Source organism: Micropterus dolomieu, linkage group LG14 (genome assembly GCF_021292245.1).
Source record: "Micropterus dolomieu isolate WLL.071019.BEF.003 ecotype Adirondacks linkage group LG14, ASM2129224v1, whole genome shotgun sequence".
Taxonomy (NCBI): domain Eukaryota; kingdom Metazoa; phylum Chordata; class Actinopteri; order Centrarchiformes; family Centrarchidae; genus Micropterus; species Micropterus dolomieu.
This window is the reverse complement of record NC_060163.1, coordinates 11,787,464-11,804,141: the sequence shown is the minus strand read 5'-3', so window position 1 is coordinate 11,804,141 and position 16,678 is coordinate 11,787,464. Positions and strand designations below refer to the sequence as shown.

Here is a 16,678-nt window from a genome sequence, read left to right as displayed (position 1 = left end):
GAGGGATGGAAGGAGAGAGAGGGGAGGGAGGCAGCCTACACAATATACACATACAGAGGTACAGACAGTAAAGGTGATGTTGCTATAGACTAGAAAATGGTACAGATATTTATAGTAGTGTTAATGATAACAATCATAATGTTAATGATTATAATAACAATAATAATAATAGGACTAGTAACAATAGTCGTTGCAGCAGAGGGTGTCGAGCAGGAACACGGGGGCAGCAGGTGACCCGCAGCCACAGATCCAGACTCCACAGCTCCAGAGCCAGAAAACCTGCAGAAAGTGATAGGAGGAGAGAGGAGAGGGACGAGAAAGCACAAGACTACCGGAAAGGGGAGAAGTTGTGTTAGTAACATGCAATAATGGGATGAGGTTGCATACAGAGGGAGAGAAAGTAGAGGAGAGAGGAGCTCAGTGCATCATTGTTATATGTAATACATTGTTAAAGATTAAATCAGTGGTTCTGAAAAAAATTTTGCAGCAAAAAAAAGCAATGTTTAGCTGGGACCTTTGTCACATTTCAGATGTCTATGAGTTGATCGCAGTTCCGCTCACAAGAGACATTTCCCCTCTAAACATCTCATGGTTTCACTGAAATAACTGTTTGAGGCCCAAAGAGGCAAAATGATCCAATATTTCACAGACATGCAAGGGTTAGTGAAAAGTCCAAAAACTGAAAACAAATGCGTGTGGCAGGATTTTGTTTTTGTGTTCTTGTCTTTCCAACCCTATTAGTCATCTCAGGACCCCACAGATTTATCTTGTGACCCTTACGACCCCTAGATTGGGAACCACTGGACTTAAGGACTTAACAACCAAACTAGCTCTACCTCTCGACCAGTTACAACAGTAAAATGCAACTTATGTAATAATATTAATTTTACTTTTAATTTGGCTGATAATACTTCTGCACTCTTTCATAAGTATGATTGTAAATGCATGACCCGGGACTAGCTTTACTTTGAAGTACTGGTACATCTGCATACTTCTTCCACCACTGCTAAAATCCTATACAATAATTCTATATCTATACCTGTTTAAAGGTCACCTCCAGCACAAAGGGGACAAAGTGAAGTTCTCCTCTCGGTTTGGCCAAGGCTCCATCATAGGGGTGCACCTGGACACCTGGCATGGCACCCTGACCTTCTACAAGAATCGGCACTGCATAGGTGAATGTTTATCTGTAATTCAAGCTGCCCAGCTACATAAAACACAAGAGAATAGCTTTTTAGTTATGACTGCCCGGTGGATGTTTTCATCCTGTTGCCTCTCCTGCTACAACAGGTGTTGCTGCCACTAGGCTGCAGAACAAGAAGTTGTACCCCATGGTGTGCTCCACAGCAGCCAAAAGCAGTATGAAGGTGATCCGTGCCTGCTATACACCCACCTCCCTGCAGTACCTTTGCTGTGCCAGGCTCCGCCAAATGTTGCCCTGCTGCCCAGACCTACTTAACGCCCTGGAGCTGCCCCCGGGTCTGCGCACCCTCCTCCATGCACAGCTAGGATGGGTCTTCACCCTCAGCAGCAGCTCTGAGGCCTCAGAGGACAACATGGACTCACCTGAGGATTTCCACGAGGACATGAGCCTGCCTTCCAGCCCCAGCCCCATTCTGAGCCCAGTATCCAATCTGAGTGCCTGCGCCTCCCCGAGCCCCTGCACAAGCCCGTTTCCTGACACAGACCCATACCAGTGTTCCTGTCAAATGTCATCTCAAACTCAACCCTGCACTTGCCACTGCCCTCCAACTCCTCCCAGCAGTGACTACGAAAGCTGCTGCTCCGAGCCAGAGGATTACCAATGTAAAAGATGCCGCTGGACATGACATAAAGAAGAAGTCAAATGTATTTACAAGTGTTTGGCATACAGCTATTCTACCATTGCCATCAAAATGTCCTGTTGGAAACCATGGAGATAAGAGCCATCTGATCTTTTAGACAACATTTCTTAATCAAATCATTGACTTGGAATGCTGTGCTCTTTTTCATTTACTCATTTTTATGACATTTGAAAAACTTTGTCATGAATGGGGAGAAGGGAGTGAGTCTGTAGTGAGTGAGAAATTTAAGGAAGTTGAGATATTAAAAGTCACATCTGGGTCATTCACTCTCATTTTAGTCAATTGCTATTATGGGGCTAATGAGAGCCATTTGTACTGCTCTGATTTTTTTGTTTAATTTTATAAATATGCCAGTCACTGTCTTTAGATTAAACTCTGAATCTTGTACAATTCTGGGGGCTAGACTTCAGGGGGAACAGAGTTGCTTTTTGATACTGTGAAAATTACTTTTTGTACAGTAAACGTGTGTTTTGTAATCAGCAATTGGCTTGAATATCAACAGTGGTTGTTTTTTTGCTTACAAGAGGATTTGTTTTTCTATTTACAGTTATGCTTTGTTAATGAACTTTCTTATTCACTGAACTGAAAGGTTCTGTTGCAGCTCATTTTTATAGATATAAACAACATATGTAGTTCATGGCAGTTCCTCTAACAATACATTTAAAAATGAACAAATATTGGATCAAAATAATTAATCATAATTATGGAAGCCTATATGGGGACAATATTAAAATGATCATGTAAACTTAAAAATGAAAATGTAATTTCACAATTATATAATTTTCCACACGTTATTTGAGTAAAAATTTAAATTTATTAAATAAATTAGCATTTTCATTTTCACATATTCCATTTGTTCTATTACCATATTAACACAGAAATGTAAAATTCTGTTTATTTGTCGTACACTGCTGTACCATGGACAAAATTCAAATGTTAATTCAAATTTGAAAATTAAAATTCAATACAAACAATGTAACCTGCTTTTTCTTTCATGCAAGCAATATTTAAGTCAAAATAAAAATGCATTTTTCAAACAATTTAAAAAATACAAATAAAAAACTGCATTTGAGAGTTTATTTTCAAAGACTTATTCTGCTGTAAAGTGTACAGTATTCAAAGCAATAAGTGAAACAGCGACCCCAGTCCATTGCATTTACAAGGTATCATGCTCTTTTGGTGTCAAAATGAAAATTCAATCTGTCAGTCCTCTCATCTTCAGTTAGGGCATCAATCATTCTCTGTAGGCGGGACAACATAGGCAAACTACCAGAACCTGACTTTTGTGGCCATTGCTTGATGTTGTAGTCCTTAGCACTGCTCCTCTGAGAGGCTGCAGAGGCCTTAGAGAAGCACAGTTCACCCCATATTGATTTAGTTAGTTTAAGTTCAGTTATTTCCCCCACCAGCATAACTGCCATTGCCCCAGTGACAGACAAACACTCTACTTCCAGTTAGCGCATAGTGCTGGCCCAGGTCGGTAAGTACTTGTAAAAGTTAATGAGCCAAGTCAGTGAATGAGAAAGTGACACCCTAACTGAAGACCTGCCTTGTTTAAAGGAACTGATAGATTGCATTTTCATTTTATTGCTTGCAAAAATGGAAAATCAGGTTACATGTTTATATTGCATTTGAATTTTCAAATTTAAATTAACATTGGAAGTTGCCACTGTAAAGCAGCTTTTCCCATTTTTTGTATTTGAATATGGCGATAGATAGCCCATACGAGTATGTGGGGGGAAATTCAATAATCCAATTTGCATTTTCATTTTTACTCATGTAACACATACATACATATGTGGGAAATTATAATGCTATTGTGGAATTACATTTAAGTGTTCGAGTTTATATTTTAATTTTATTTTCATATAATTCCCTATAGGCTTCCATAAAATAATACATATAATTCCTTATTTCACTAAATATACTCTATTAATATCTTTTGTTGCTTGACTGTTGAAGTTCAGAGGGGTATAAATAGTGCTTTGCTGGAAGGTAAACATGATATCTAAGGCATATTTTTAGCTTGTAAACATCATCATTAACATATTTGCAGCCAAGTGGTGACAAAGTGTCATTAGAAACCGGATTAATCCTCGCTGACGTCCATCTCGTTCTCAAATTGACAAATTAGTCCAGGACCAGCTGGGGGTTCTGGGCGGTGAAGCAGCGGTAAACTCTGGCTGATATCTCCGGTCCTATACGTCTCTCTTTACCTCCACTTTTCACTAAGAGACCAGCCAGCAGCCCCTTTCTGGCTTCCTCAGACCCCAAGCTCTTGTACGCCTAAAAACACAAAATAAAATAAAAAGAAATGTGGATATTATATTCCTTCAGGACATAAACATTTTGCAAACAATCTCTCACACATTGTTTATGATCAATAAAAAGCAACAATTTATCCAAAATGCCTCGGTTGCACAGAGTGGGAGATCACAGTGGGAATCCTACCCACACCTCTGCTTATGTTGACACCATCCTAAATAGGACTCTCTAGGAGTGCACTCAGGTGTACCTGCAGCAACAGCTGAGGAGACGGGTAGGCTACAGTCACAGTGGAGGCCACGGCTGGGCTGACTCTGTTCAGCTGTTGGATCTGCTTGCTCCAGACCTGGATCAGCCCTGAGCCGTCCCTCTCCACCCGAACGCCGCTGGCCCATGAACCATCCACGCAGAAGGGCAGCTCTGCTCGCTCTGTCAGCAGTCTGTAAGGGAATGGAAAGACATCATATGTGGAAATTAGCCAGGCATTAAATGGGATGGTTTTACTGCGATATATAATATCATGTCTGATGGAAATGTCCCTTGTCTGTTAATGTGACAATGATTAGAGTGGCTGCATACTTGAAAGGGCGCTTTGATAAGGCCTTGGTGACAGCACACACATGGTTAGTGACCTCCTGCCAGCCATCCAGGAAGACCAGTGAGATATTCTTGCAGAGCTCTAGGTACACAAGAACCTGGAGAGAAATAGAGACAGTACCAAAGAAACCCCACATTGTCAAACCTCAACAATAAAGCTCTGCTCAAATACCATAAAGTGTACAGGAACATTTATATATGTCAAGTATGTAAAGTGTTTAAAGAAAAATGTAACTCTCTGTTACCTATCAATCTTCTAAAACAATACAATTGAGTGGTCAAACATCTACAAAAAGAATATGCAAGATCAACTAATTCTCGCTGTACAACTAGTTACAAGAGGGAAGAGATTCAAACGAAGCAGACCTCCTCAATGTCCTGATACTCCATCCCTAATTTGGATTGCAGCGTCTCATCTAGTAAATGCACAACACAAGTATTTGACCTGTTGGTAAATAAAACCAATAAGCCAGGTTAGAATGTTTACATGAAACTCAACACAGAATCAGAATCACATTTATTGGCCAGGTATGTGTACATATAGGAGGAATTTGACTCCGGTCTTACATTCCTCTCAATGTACATACACAAAACAAGCATAAACAAACAGGACAACAGGCTGAAAAAAAAAAACAGAACAGAACAGAAACGTTGTACCATGTACAGGTAAATACACACAAATGTAAACAAAAACAGCAACATTTATAAACAGCAAGACAATAGTCAAACAGATCAGAGTGCAAAGGATGATGCAAATAAATATTTTTGTGCAGGAATTTTTATGCACATGAGGTAGATGGATATGATATATACAATATGAACTGCATGCATAGAGGTGTTTTGAGTGACGATATTTATGTTTAATGAAAAGAAACTGACTTACAACAGTGAAAAATAAGCTCACCAGAGATGAACAAAGTTAGTAAATAAAAAAGTAACTGGGTTATTAAGTGTCTGTCCATCAGAGGCCACAAACACAGTACACTAACCTGTAATATGGCAGAGTGTCAGTCACTAAAAGAGTGACCACCTTCTTGGCATCGCGGTTGAGACACTCCAAAAGAGGACTGAGGAAAGACCCCACCTCCGTCTCCTCCCCTTCATTCTCTAGCATCTGCAGTACCAACAAAATAATATGGAGTGCAGCATTGAGGCTACTAAAAACATGCAACAAGGCAGTCTACTGGAGGTCAGAATCATCACATCTCAATCATACAGGCTGCCAACAAAGTTAATTTATTGCAACTTAAAACGGTTGCTTACTCTCTTCAGAGAGATCACCATGTCCATGAAGTCAGTCAGATCCAGCACCAGAACCACTTGCTCCTCCCCCACCGACCCCTTGCCATCTTCTCCCTGCTAAAAGGCAAAACAGTAATGATCCCGCTGGAGAAAGTAGAAAAAGGAAGTAGTAGTAGTTGTAATAAGTAGAAATACAGCCAATTAATAAATGCAATGCAGCCAAAATATCACAGTAAATTAAATGTACAAAATGCATGTTGCAGGGCCACAGAAGGACACACTCTACAAATGTAAAAAGAACATGCAGGTGTGGACATGTGCTTTACTAGCTGCAGGAGCTATTTGCTCAGAAACTACCTGAGGTATATCTCTGGTCCAGGTAATACTGCGCGGGAGCTGCTGGCTCTCTATGCTAAACCTCCACTCAAAGGTAGCCAGGGTGTTCAGCAAGATGTCTGAGCCATCCTGTTGCAGAAGAGCTGGGGAAAAGCACACATGGCATTGGATGTATTGTCCTTTTTGTGGAAGTCAGAACCTGGTTAGACGATGCCTTTAAGTGGGGTCAGACATTGAAGCTTGTAAATAAAAATTGTCATGCATGCATGCTTTTGTTGGTTAGAGGAGCAAAATTAAGCCAAGTAAGAAGTTGCCTAAGTAGTTCTACTGGATGAAAAAATAAAAATTTTAAATATCTAATACATTTTTAATCAATTCATCAATATTCCTGATATCGTTTATTATTATCATTATTGCAATGTTATTGTTTTTTTGCAGCAATTAAAAAAAAATCCCCTAATTGTAGTCAAGCTGTCTCTATGTAGTCGATAGATAATGAAAAATTTCTGACAGCACCTGAAGGCAGCATGGTGCGCCCCTGTACCTGGATCAATGCAGACCGTCAGACACTTGAGGCAGTTCTCTGGCCTGAGACTCTTGAGATTCTCCGCAGCCTCTCTCCTCCTCTGCTGCTCCTGTCTCCTCTCCTCCTTCTCCCGGGCTCTGGCAGCTCTCTGCCTCTCTCTCGCCTCCTTCCTCTCCTTGGCTGTCTCTTTGTCCGCTTCTATCTCCTCCTTGGTGCGGCGTTTTCTTGCAGGACTTGGTGTGTCACATCCATCTGGACGCGGGGGAGACAGAGCCGAAGCTTGACCAGACTCGCATTTTGTGGCTGACGGACTGTGATCCTCTATGAAGTCTGTGCTGACTGTTACCATTTGACTGCTCCCATCGCGGTTTAAATCGGGTTTTGTTTCAGCGTCGCTTTCCTCAGATTCAGATATGTCCCATGTTTTAGCTCTACGCAAAACAGACATTGCATCATCAAAAGTCATTGAACACACCATTTATACAACATGCTAGCCTACTCATGGATGTATAAACAACCTGCTTACTAGGGCCCAGTTCGACCGCGTCCGCTGAGGGCCAAACTAAAAGAAAACGCGCTTCATAATCCCGTTTTACCCCCAAGGAAACTATATAAAGTAACCTTTTTAAATAAACCCGACCAAAGTGTAGATTGTTTTTAATTAGAAACAACAGATGGCAGATAAACCAAGCAGCTGTCACCAGGTGGACTACAGACCAGCCAACACCACAGGCCGGTTTCATTGGATTAATTCTCAGGACACACTGAGAAAACACTGACTGAATGGGGTCAGTGTAGTGAAAAAGTCCTATAACTAAACATATTGCTGTACTTTTGTCATTAGAATTGTGACTTAAGCATATTATTAATACATTTTTAGACTGTAACCTGTAGGCTAGGCCTAGGCTAAAAAAAAGAGTGAATTTGATGCTTTTTGTTGATGTTTTTGTTTTCTTAAGATTTACATAGATTGAACCTTCAATTAAGTGTTTATAGAAGGATTTGACAAGCATACAAATCAGAACGGGCACATACATTTAAGGTATGTGAAGGGTGCATCCAACATTAATTGGATTAAACATGAATACAGTTGGTAAGTTTAAAAAAAGAAAAGTTTTACATATAATCTTTTTATTTTATGCTGTGCTCACATTAAAGTCAACTGTACTTTGTACTGTAAATCTGAACTCAAATCCATTCCCCTATTTATATCCCTTATTTAACTGCATTTACTTGAAAACTTGTTCAGACCAAATTAATGATTGAAAACGTAACATAGGCTTTACACTTACATACACAATTTAAATCTGTCTGTTGTTATAGCCTAATGTATTTTGAATATTCAAAAAAAAAATTATTATTCTACTTTGACTTTTTCTTGAATGTCTAATATAGAAAAGAATGTAATAATGATCTAGAAATGACCATGAATAAAGTTTCAGGGGTTAAAAAAAAGTGTCTGCTTCGTGCGCAGATTTACAAGCGACTCGTTGCGTCTTTACAGAGGAAGAGGTCGATCCATGTAGTTTAAAGAGCTGCGGACTGCAGAAAAGAGTTGCAGCGGACCTGAACGCACCCTGCTAACACTGCTAACTAGCCTGTCCATGTAAACAACACAGAAGGATGTGATTTTGAAGTCTTCTTTTTTTATAGTCTCTGTTCTTTTTTCGCTCACCATGACGCAGCCGGCAGAGAAAGGTACGTGTGACTATAGTTTTATTTTCCAAAAAATGACTTCTTCACGTCACTAAATGTTACACAGCCAGACTGTCGAACCTCTTGTCTCTCCGTATACTTCCCTGAAAAACTGGGCCACTGAGAGAACGGCCGACTCAGCATTTTATGCTTAATGTGTCGTTAAAATAGCTCATGTGACTAAATGGGAAGTTGCCACAACCTTGAGGTTGGCAGTAGTGGTTTGCTATCTTATGAATGTATTGTGAAAAAATACAAAATGTATTCTTCACACACTTTGTTTTCCCAGTGAGGTCAACTCAAAATTTCACATTGGACAAAGTTACAGGAAATGTACAAAATCAGGGGTGGTTGTTTGTGTATTGTAACTAAGTGCAATTTTGAGGTACTAGGCTATTGAGCCTTTCCATTTTAGGCTACTTTATACTTCTCCACTACATTTTGGAAGCTAATGGTGTACTTTTTACTCCACTACGTTTAATTGACAACACTACTAGTTGTTTTGTAGATTCAGCTTACTGATACAAAATATCAATCAACTAATAAATGATGATGCATAAGAGTGGATGAAGCTACCCTGCAGTTTAAAGTAGCTTAAATTAGCTCCACCTTGCATGCTACAACATTAGAGAAGCTCACACATTAATCCAGTGATATAATACACATTATTCTGAAATGGGTCATTCTGAACGAGTACTTTTATTTTTTGTACTTTAAGTACTTTAAGTAAGTGTATGCTAATACTTGTGTATGTTCACTTAAGTAAGGATTTCTAATGCAATAGTATTTTTAGAGTACACTTAAGTGTTCAGTGTTGTTGGTATCTCTTCATGTGCATGTTGTAAAGTAAGTGAGAGAGTCATAAAATTAGACAGTTCATTAATTTTTGTTATATTTTCCACAGCTTATTATCGCTTTGTGGTGCTGTTCTTCAACTGCCTGCTGACATTTGGCTCCTACTTCTGCTTTGACATGCCCAGTGTTTTGCAGGATCAGTTCCAAGGGGCAAGTATGAGGTGGTGGGAGGGCAGACCAGCTTAAAGATACTATGAGTATCATATGATTCCTCCACGTTAACTTAACGTGATCATTGTAGTTTGGTGTCAGAATTCCAAAGTCTGTCTCTCTCTTTTTGTGGCCAGTCAGATAATAACTTTAACCACCTCATGTGACAGAACCTGACATGTCCCAATGCAACAGTGATCAATGGGACGGTGGACTGTGTGGAGGGATTGGGGATGAGCCCTCAGCAGTACAATCTTCTTTATGCCATCTATGCTTGGACGTAAGTACACACACATTGACTCTACTGTAATGTGCTGATTAATGGCTTATCAGAAAACGGCTACAGTTGGTACTGTTCTCTCCTATCATCAGGAATGCAGTTGTGGTGATCCTGGCTGGGTTCCTGATTGACAAATTAGGAAACCGCTGTAAGTCTTTGTGTATCTTATCTGCAAATCAAACAACTGACTGACTGTTTGGTAACTCATGGTAACTTGATTCCCCTTTCCTCTTTTCTGCAGTTGGAGTATTTCTGTTCTCCTTTCTGTGTGTTTTGGGCTCGTCGCTGTTTGCACTGGGTTCCCACTATAAAGGATCTCCCTATCTGCTGCCACTTATGCTCACAGGCCGACTACTTTTTGGATCAGGCAACGGATCTCTGACCAGTGAGGCCACCTTACAAAAGTCATATACATAGTCTTTGCAATGTCATCTCGGACGAATGTTTCTAAACCGGTTTCTGTCATTAATTGTCCTTCATAGTTGTTCAGAACCGCATCACAGCCTTTTGGTTCAGAGGGAAGGAGCTGGCCTTGGCTTTCGGTCTGACCCTGGCTTTCTCTCGCCTGGGTTCAGTCCTGAACTTCTTCCTCACCCAGAAGTTTGAAGAAAAATATGGCATGCAGTGGACACTCTGGGGTGGTAGGTGAAGAGGGGAAAGACACCTCAAAGTTCATAGTGTGTAGAGTAGTAAAGTAGGAGTTATTTTCTGATGCTACTTGGCACGTGGCGCTTTGTTCTCTAGGTGCACTGCTGTGTGTGCTGGGCTTTATATCTGCCATTGTAGTCAGTGCCCTGGACAAGATCGGTATGACGCAGCTGGGTCTTGATGGTGCCATTCAAGAGGAGTCCCGCAAAGTGGTATAAACAGTTTCTGACCTCCCAGGTTTTTTTTTGTGTGTGTAAATGTCCATTAACTTTGTTGGGTAGTGCATACATACCCAGTATGCCCTGGATTGAGTGTGTGTGTGTGTGTGTGTGTGTGTGTGTGTGTGTGTAGAGGATTCAGGATGTGAAGCTCCTGTCCCTAAGATACTGGCTGCTGGTTCTCACCATCATGTTCTTCTACAACGGCATTTTCCCATTCATCGCAGATGCCAGGTACAGCACACACAGCTCATGCATATTCCCCAGATTTGAAACAGGTTTTTAAATCCAGCATACAGTAATTTCTTTTAGATTAGGAATGCTTTAGGCCATAAGATTACACATGCCAAGATGTCATTCATTTTTTAAATAATAATTAAATTTCTTTGGGATATTTATACATCATAAAACCATTGTATTTATGTGACCCTAGTGCAGAAACACTTAAAAGAATCATTTACTTCTAACATAAGCCTGTGTTTTTGCTGCCCAGTAAGTTCATTCAGGATAAGTACAGTGGCTACAGTCAGAAGGAGGCGGCCTACATCGCCGGGGCAGTTTATGACAGCTCACTGGTCCTCTCAGCCACCGTGGGCATCCTCATAGTAAGTATCTTGTAACCTAAACCAGTTCAAAAGTCTGCTGTTTAAAGCAGTATAGAATAGATAGGTAATTTGGTGCAACACGTGACATTGTTTTGTGATTGTTCCAGGATTATGTGGGCCTGCGGGGCATTTTCGCAGTGGCCTGCGCTGTCCTCACGCTGCCTGTGTTTGGACTCCTGGCCTTCACCTTTGTCCCTCCACTTGTCTCCACCATATGGCTCGGAGTCACCTACTCTTTTGCTGCTGTGAGTTCGCGTCAAAGCCATTGTTTTTAACATTTTCAATTCTAACACCGACTTTCTCTTTGTTTGTTTTTTACCAGGAGAATTTCTTAGCTTTTACTATTACTACTACTTTTACTTTGCATGAGGACCTTGTTTGTTGTAAACCTGAAAGATCAGGATCCTCCTAGCTGAATTAACTAGTTACCTATCAGAAGACCCACATGCTCTTAGTCAAATAAAGGACTCCAAACAGTAGGAAGTAGAATTATAATTCAGTTGATGCTCACGCTACTGAAATTGAAATGCTTATGTTTAAACGTTATGTTGAACATAGTGAAATGTCTGGCAGATAAAGAATATGTGGAGAGGAAAATGTCTATGCTACACTGGTGCATACAGATCAATTTCACAAGCAGATGAGTCCCTGTATTTAGGAAAAGCATGTGTCTTAATTTAAACTGTCTGTGTTGTATTCCAGGCAAGCATGTGGCCTTCTATTCCCCTCGTGGTACCTCAGGCGACTCTGGGAACCGCCATGGGTCTGGCCACCTCCGTACAGATGGTTGGGATTGGGGTGTCCAATCTGGTTGTTGGGCAGATTCTGGGCACCAAGTCCAGGTAGGAAATATTTCAGAATATCTTACGGCAGTGCACTAATGGTCCATGCTGTATGTTAGATCTTTACTTAGCTGCACTGCTTTCTCCATTTCCTGCCCAGCGAAACAAAAATTCCGCTGTGGCGTTGGCAGAGGATGATGATCTTCATGTTGGCTAACACTATCAGCTGCATCGTCACGTCAGTGCTGCTCAACACTGTCGACCACAGACAGGTCAGACATCTCACAGACTGTGTGTGTGTGTGTGTGTGTGTGTTAGCACGGCATACAGTGTGTTCAGTTAATATTTGTTTTTCTGCAGGGCGGGACCCTGAACAAGACAACCAAGAGGTCAGCACAGGCAGAGATAGATTCAGACAGAGAGCCGCTCAACCAGGGAGAGGAACAGCAGGAGGAGGAAGAGGAAGAGGTGGTCAGATCTCCTTCTATCAACTCCTAAGTTTGAACATCCCCCCCCCCTTTTTTTCCAGCAACACAACAATTTGTAATACATTCAGTGTGAATTACCAACATACAGATGTTTGCCTGTCGTCTATTTTTAATAATCTGTGTTGTAATTTGGTTTGAGTGAGAATCAGTTATGGAGTACACAGTCTTAGTGTTTCCATATATGTCAGAAATGGTTGCCAGGTTTTATAAAATGTACCTTAGAGCCACCCAGCTTCTATAGCACCTATCTTTACTTTCTCCACACGTCCAAACCTCACAAGTTCTCCAGCCGACTGGACATGTGTGGGAGAGGCCACCTGCTTCCACTAGCCGTCTAGCAATTATGGAAGCAAAAGGAATATTATTCTGGTAATGTCTGAGCCCTTTCCAGGATCAGGGGCCCCTCCAAGCCATTAGGACCACCAAGTATGTCGTATAGAAGCTTGCCAGTGAATTCCATTATCCAGACCCTCAGACGCTCCTATGATACATAAGTTGCAACTTCCCCCAATTTCCAGATTATCAGTCTTCACCTGTAATTTTTTATAATCACTGCTCAACTGTGCCTATCGCGTCTCCATGGCATCCAAGTAGACTGTAAAATTCTTCAGCCCTTTTGTTATTTTGTTTGCCACTACATTCATCCAGGGAAATTTTAATCAGAGAGAGGGCTTGTTTTGATCTCTTCTCGTATGCCACCGTTCTCTCTGAATGCTTGTAGCACCTACAGTGTTCTTGCTAATAGCCTCTGAGTTGCTAGCTTGCATGGCTTCAGGAGGTTCGGGAGGCATTTCTTTGTCCAAAAACTGACTCAAAATATCTGTTCAAGTATTTAGTCTAAGAATTTAATATTTGTACATATGTACATGATGATAAGGTGTTTTCTGTTTTTATTTCCATTTTAGAAGTACATAATAAATGATGATGAAACTTCTGCTAAGCACAGCTATATTTTGACACACTGTAATTCTAATAATTTAGGAAATATATCCAGACATACACTATATAGTGGTAGCACTTGGAGATTTGTGTGTCATAGAAAAATGGACTATTGGCCTTGGTGGAGGTCTGTTCTCTTTGAGTGCCTTTCTAATTTTTATATGTACAAGGTTTCAAATTGAACTTGGTTTATAACTGTACACCTCACTGAAACTACATTTGTCTGTAGTTGCTACAGCAGATAACTGAGCAGTGTTAATGAATCAGATCCCTGTTAAACGGTGTTAACACCCAAATAGCATCAATAACTTGTATTCAATGTTAAACCAGGTATAATACGGGTAAGAAGAAAATCAACTTTTTTATTTAGTTATGAGTTTATTTAAACTGAAACACAATCTATCAATCACATTATCACTCAGCTATCTCATGTACTGCCATAACTGACTGTGTGAAGCTTACTGAGGACACTAGATAATTTTAATGTAGTGTGAAAATGCAAATCACTAAAATGCCCCCCCCCACACACACACACACAACAAAACAAGTGTTTGTACCTCCTATCATGGTTTAAGATGTCAGCATGTACTTAGAGAAGGGAATTTGATATGTTACATTGCCCAAACAGCAAAAATAAAATGCTGTTTATATTTTTTGACAATCTTTTTGCTGTCTTTCTATTGTTTCTGGACATTGTCCCTAGCAATCATTCAGATCTAAACAAATAGATTTAACCACTGTTGTAAGGTTGACCTTATTTCCACCGAAATACTCAGCACAACATGTTTAGCACATTACAGCCAGTAGGTGGAACTCTTTATACATTTCTATGCAACGGAATAACCACAGTTTATGTAGAAAGCATGGGATTGTGAAGAGTCCGCCATTGTGTGTTTGTCTCTAGCTTTTACATCAGCTCTTCGGGGCTTTCCCATATACAACCTTATATTTTAGCTTATTGAATTCTTAGTGACTAGATATCGGAAATCTTTTTGTAGTCCTGATAACAGTAGGACTACTTAACATAACATTCATCATATTGTGAACAACTGCAAGCCTACATATAAATAGCAGTAGACAAATTTGGCAGCATCACAAGTGTAACAAGTTTAAGGTATAGGCCTGAAGGCCTATACCTTAAACTGTGCATTTTCATTTGTGCAAGGGAAAGGTTTGCTGCTCACTGTGTAATCTGTGTTGATAAGAAAGGTTTTTACCTGGTAGAGCTTTGAGCTTGTGCTTTTCAATCCACATTTGCCCATTTTCACATGTAATCAACATTGTAAACATGTGAAAAGTTTTTAGCACTGAAATTCAATAACGTAAATGAAAGAGGGCCTAAACCGATCAGCATTTTCTGACCTTGAGTAACGCTGCAAATCTCAAATATTTAAAACAACTATTACACTAAAATTCCAGGTTTAGGGTGCCAGCTTCCTGTCCCTGACTCTGTGCCAGGTTAAATGTGGAGTCTCCTGTTTTAAAGCAAAGCATTAAAAGACTGCAGTCCACGCCGAATAACGCAATAGATTACTGGGAGAAATGATCACATGAACAATATCTGCAGTCATAGTCATATTTTGTGTCCAGCTGGTCCTTGTATTCAATCATAATTCAACCAAAGATCAGACAGAAAATGCCTGACTTGTACAGACATGGTTGACATTTACTGACGACTTTAATAATATGATTTTAACTGCGTACACAACAGGATTATACAATAAAGGGCTACAGCTCAGAATCTTCCTCCAATTGCCAGATTCCTAGAAGGGTGCACCTCACATGATGACAAATCACTGGAATGGAGGGGAAAAGGTTACCTAAAAGAGACTACCTAGAACTCAGATCATCTGTTTACCATGAAGATAAACCCTAAAAATATACCTTGGTTAATCTTCTTAAGGGGTGTGTGGTAGGAGTTAGTGTTTGACTGCCTGAGAGACAATGTGCACACATACACTTACACACACACACACATTCGTGCGAGCGCTGAGTCAGTCACAAAGTCTTAGAGAGCGACTTAGTTACTGCAGTTCAACAGAAGGCTTTAACATCTTGAGGTGTGCTTTATGGTTTCTCACTTGGAGTCAGTGTGCAGCCTGAACTGTTTGGCTACAAGCCTCGACAGCACGAGTATGTCAGGCCTTCTCAACCTCAACAGCCTGGGCAAGATCTGCGGCTCCAGCCACAACAATGAAATGGTCGTTTTAGACCGGGTCAAAAGGAAGAACACAGTCAGGCGCATGTCAATTATTGAAGATGGTGAACTTGCAGAGGTTCTCTACCTTATTCCTAAACAGTCCATGATGGAGCAGCTGCCTTTCCTCAACCCCGATGACTACATCCTGTGTGAAAAGATGGCTAGCATGCCTGCAGAGATGTTAGGTAAGGAATGGTTTACTTCCTTATGTGGGTGATCAGTTGTTATATCAGTGAGTTACATTGTATAATTGGCATGACAAAAACCTATTGATTGTCAACATGCAACAACATGCAGGAAGATGATTACATTTAACATGCTGTGAATATGTTGAATATTATATTTCATGAATAGACAACCTGCAAAATCCTGTGTCTTGTATTTCAGTGAAAAATAGATTAGGAATACTGAGGTCTACTAAACAAATTCTGCGTTGTGATAAAGGCTCTGCTTTATTTTTATTTACAATAATTCCAAGCCATTAGACAAAGCATAATATTGCACACAAGTAATATCATATCTGGGTTTGCCATGCATCAGCACAGTTCTTTTTTTCTGAGCTCCAGGAAATAGGGAAGGTTTTTGGTCTGTCAGACTACAATATGGACATTATTGGTGCCCTGTCATGTGAGTAATTCACAACTCTGCTGAATCCAGACAAGCTAACTCATCCAGACTTGATTCAACCCATTGACTTTGTCTCAATTGACTACACAAACATAACACTTTGCATTCGCATCCAAAACAGCCACTGTTCAATTGGCAGACAAAACACACCTTTCCCCTACCTTTTCTTTATGATGAATTGACAATTTTAATCACAAACATGGTCAATATTGTGCTTAATTTATATGGTTAAATGACATCAAGGCGTATTAACTTGCTGTCATTAAGCCTTCAGACTATGCAGACTAAAGAAGACTAAGTGAATCAGGAGACAGCGCACTCATATTCAACTTGCTAGTTCCAAATAAAAAAAGAGGAGTTGCAAAATGCCAGAAAGTGAGT

The 16,678-nt window shown here is 40.3% G+C and overlaps 3 protein-coding genes across 7 annotated transcripts in view; 2 read left to right on the top strand and 1 right to left on the bottom strand.

Moving 5' to 3' along the window:
* spsb3b (splA/ryanodine receptor domain and SOCS box containing 3b) overlaps positions 1-2,426 on the top strand; it is a 6,622-nt gene extending 4,196 nt beyond the window's left edge. For both annotated transcript variants that reach the window (XM_046068826.1, XM_046068827.1), the window contains exons 6-7: positions 1,050-1,175; positions 1,291-2,426. In XM_046068826.1, coding sequence (XP_045924782.1) covers positions 1,050-1,175; positions 1,291-1,829 — 665 coding nt within the window. In that variant the 3' untranslated portion in view covers positions 1,830-2,426. The remainder of the gene's footprint in view (positions 1-1,049; positions 1,176-1,290) is intronic.
* Positions 2,427-2,907: 481 nt separating this feature from the next.
* Positions 2,908-8,620, bottom strand: LOC123982881 (probable crossover junction endonuclease EME2). 3 transcript variants are annotated; one of them, XM_046068825.1, is made up of 9 exons: positions 8,486-8,620; positions 6,829-7,241; positions 6,306-6,427; positions 5,970-6,065; positions 5,696-5,820; positions 5,073-5,151; positions 4,689-4,804; positions 4,360-4,549; positions 2,908-4,130 (listed from the first exon to the last, which is right to left on the bottom strand). In XM_046068825.1, the coding sequence occupies exons 2-9, from the start codon at positions 7,157-7,159 to the stop codon at positions 3,975-3,977; spliced, it is 1,215 nt and encodes a 404-aa protein (XP_045924781.1). In that variant the 5' UTR covers positions 7,160-7,241; positions 8,486-8,620; the 3' UTR covers positions 2,908-3,974. The 3 variants fall into 3 exon arrangements, with proteins under 3 accessions (XP_045924781.1, XP_045924780.1, XP_045924779.1); XM_046068824.1 differs by lacking the exon at positions 8,486-8,620 and having other exon boundaries at positions 5,970-6,062; positions 6,829-7,352; XM_046068823.1 differs by lacking the exon at positions 8,486-8,620 and having other exon boundaries at positions 6,829-7,349.
* On the top strand, positions 8,177-14,131 carry mfsd1l (major facilitator superfamily domain containing 1-like). Of its 2 annotated transcripts, XM_046068820.1 has the most exons (13): positions 8,177-8,508; positions 9,410-9,510; positions 9,681-9,790; positions 9,883-9,938; positions 10,032-10,175; positions 10,273-10,431; positions 10,535-10,650; positions 10,790-10,890; positions 11,150-11,261; positions 11,369-11,506; positions 11,964-12,103; positions 12,204-12,315; positions 12,404-14,131. In XM_046068820.1, the coding sequence occupies exons 1-13, from the start codon at positions 8,487-8,489 to the stop codon at positions 12,539-12,541; spliced, it is 1,449 nt and encodes a 482-aa protein (XP_045924776.1). In that variant the 5' UTR covers positions 8,177-8,486; the 3' UTR covers positions 12,542-14,131. The 2 variants fall into 2 exon arrangements, with proteins under 2 accessions (XP_045924776.1, XP_045924777.1); XM_046068821.1 differs by lacking the exon at positions 8,177-8,508 and having other exon boundaries at positions 9,648-9,790.
* Positions 14,132-16,678: the final 2,547 nt, after the last annotated feature.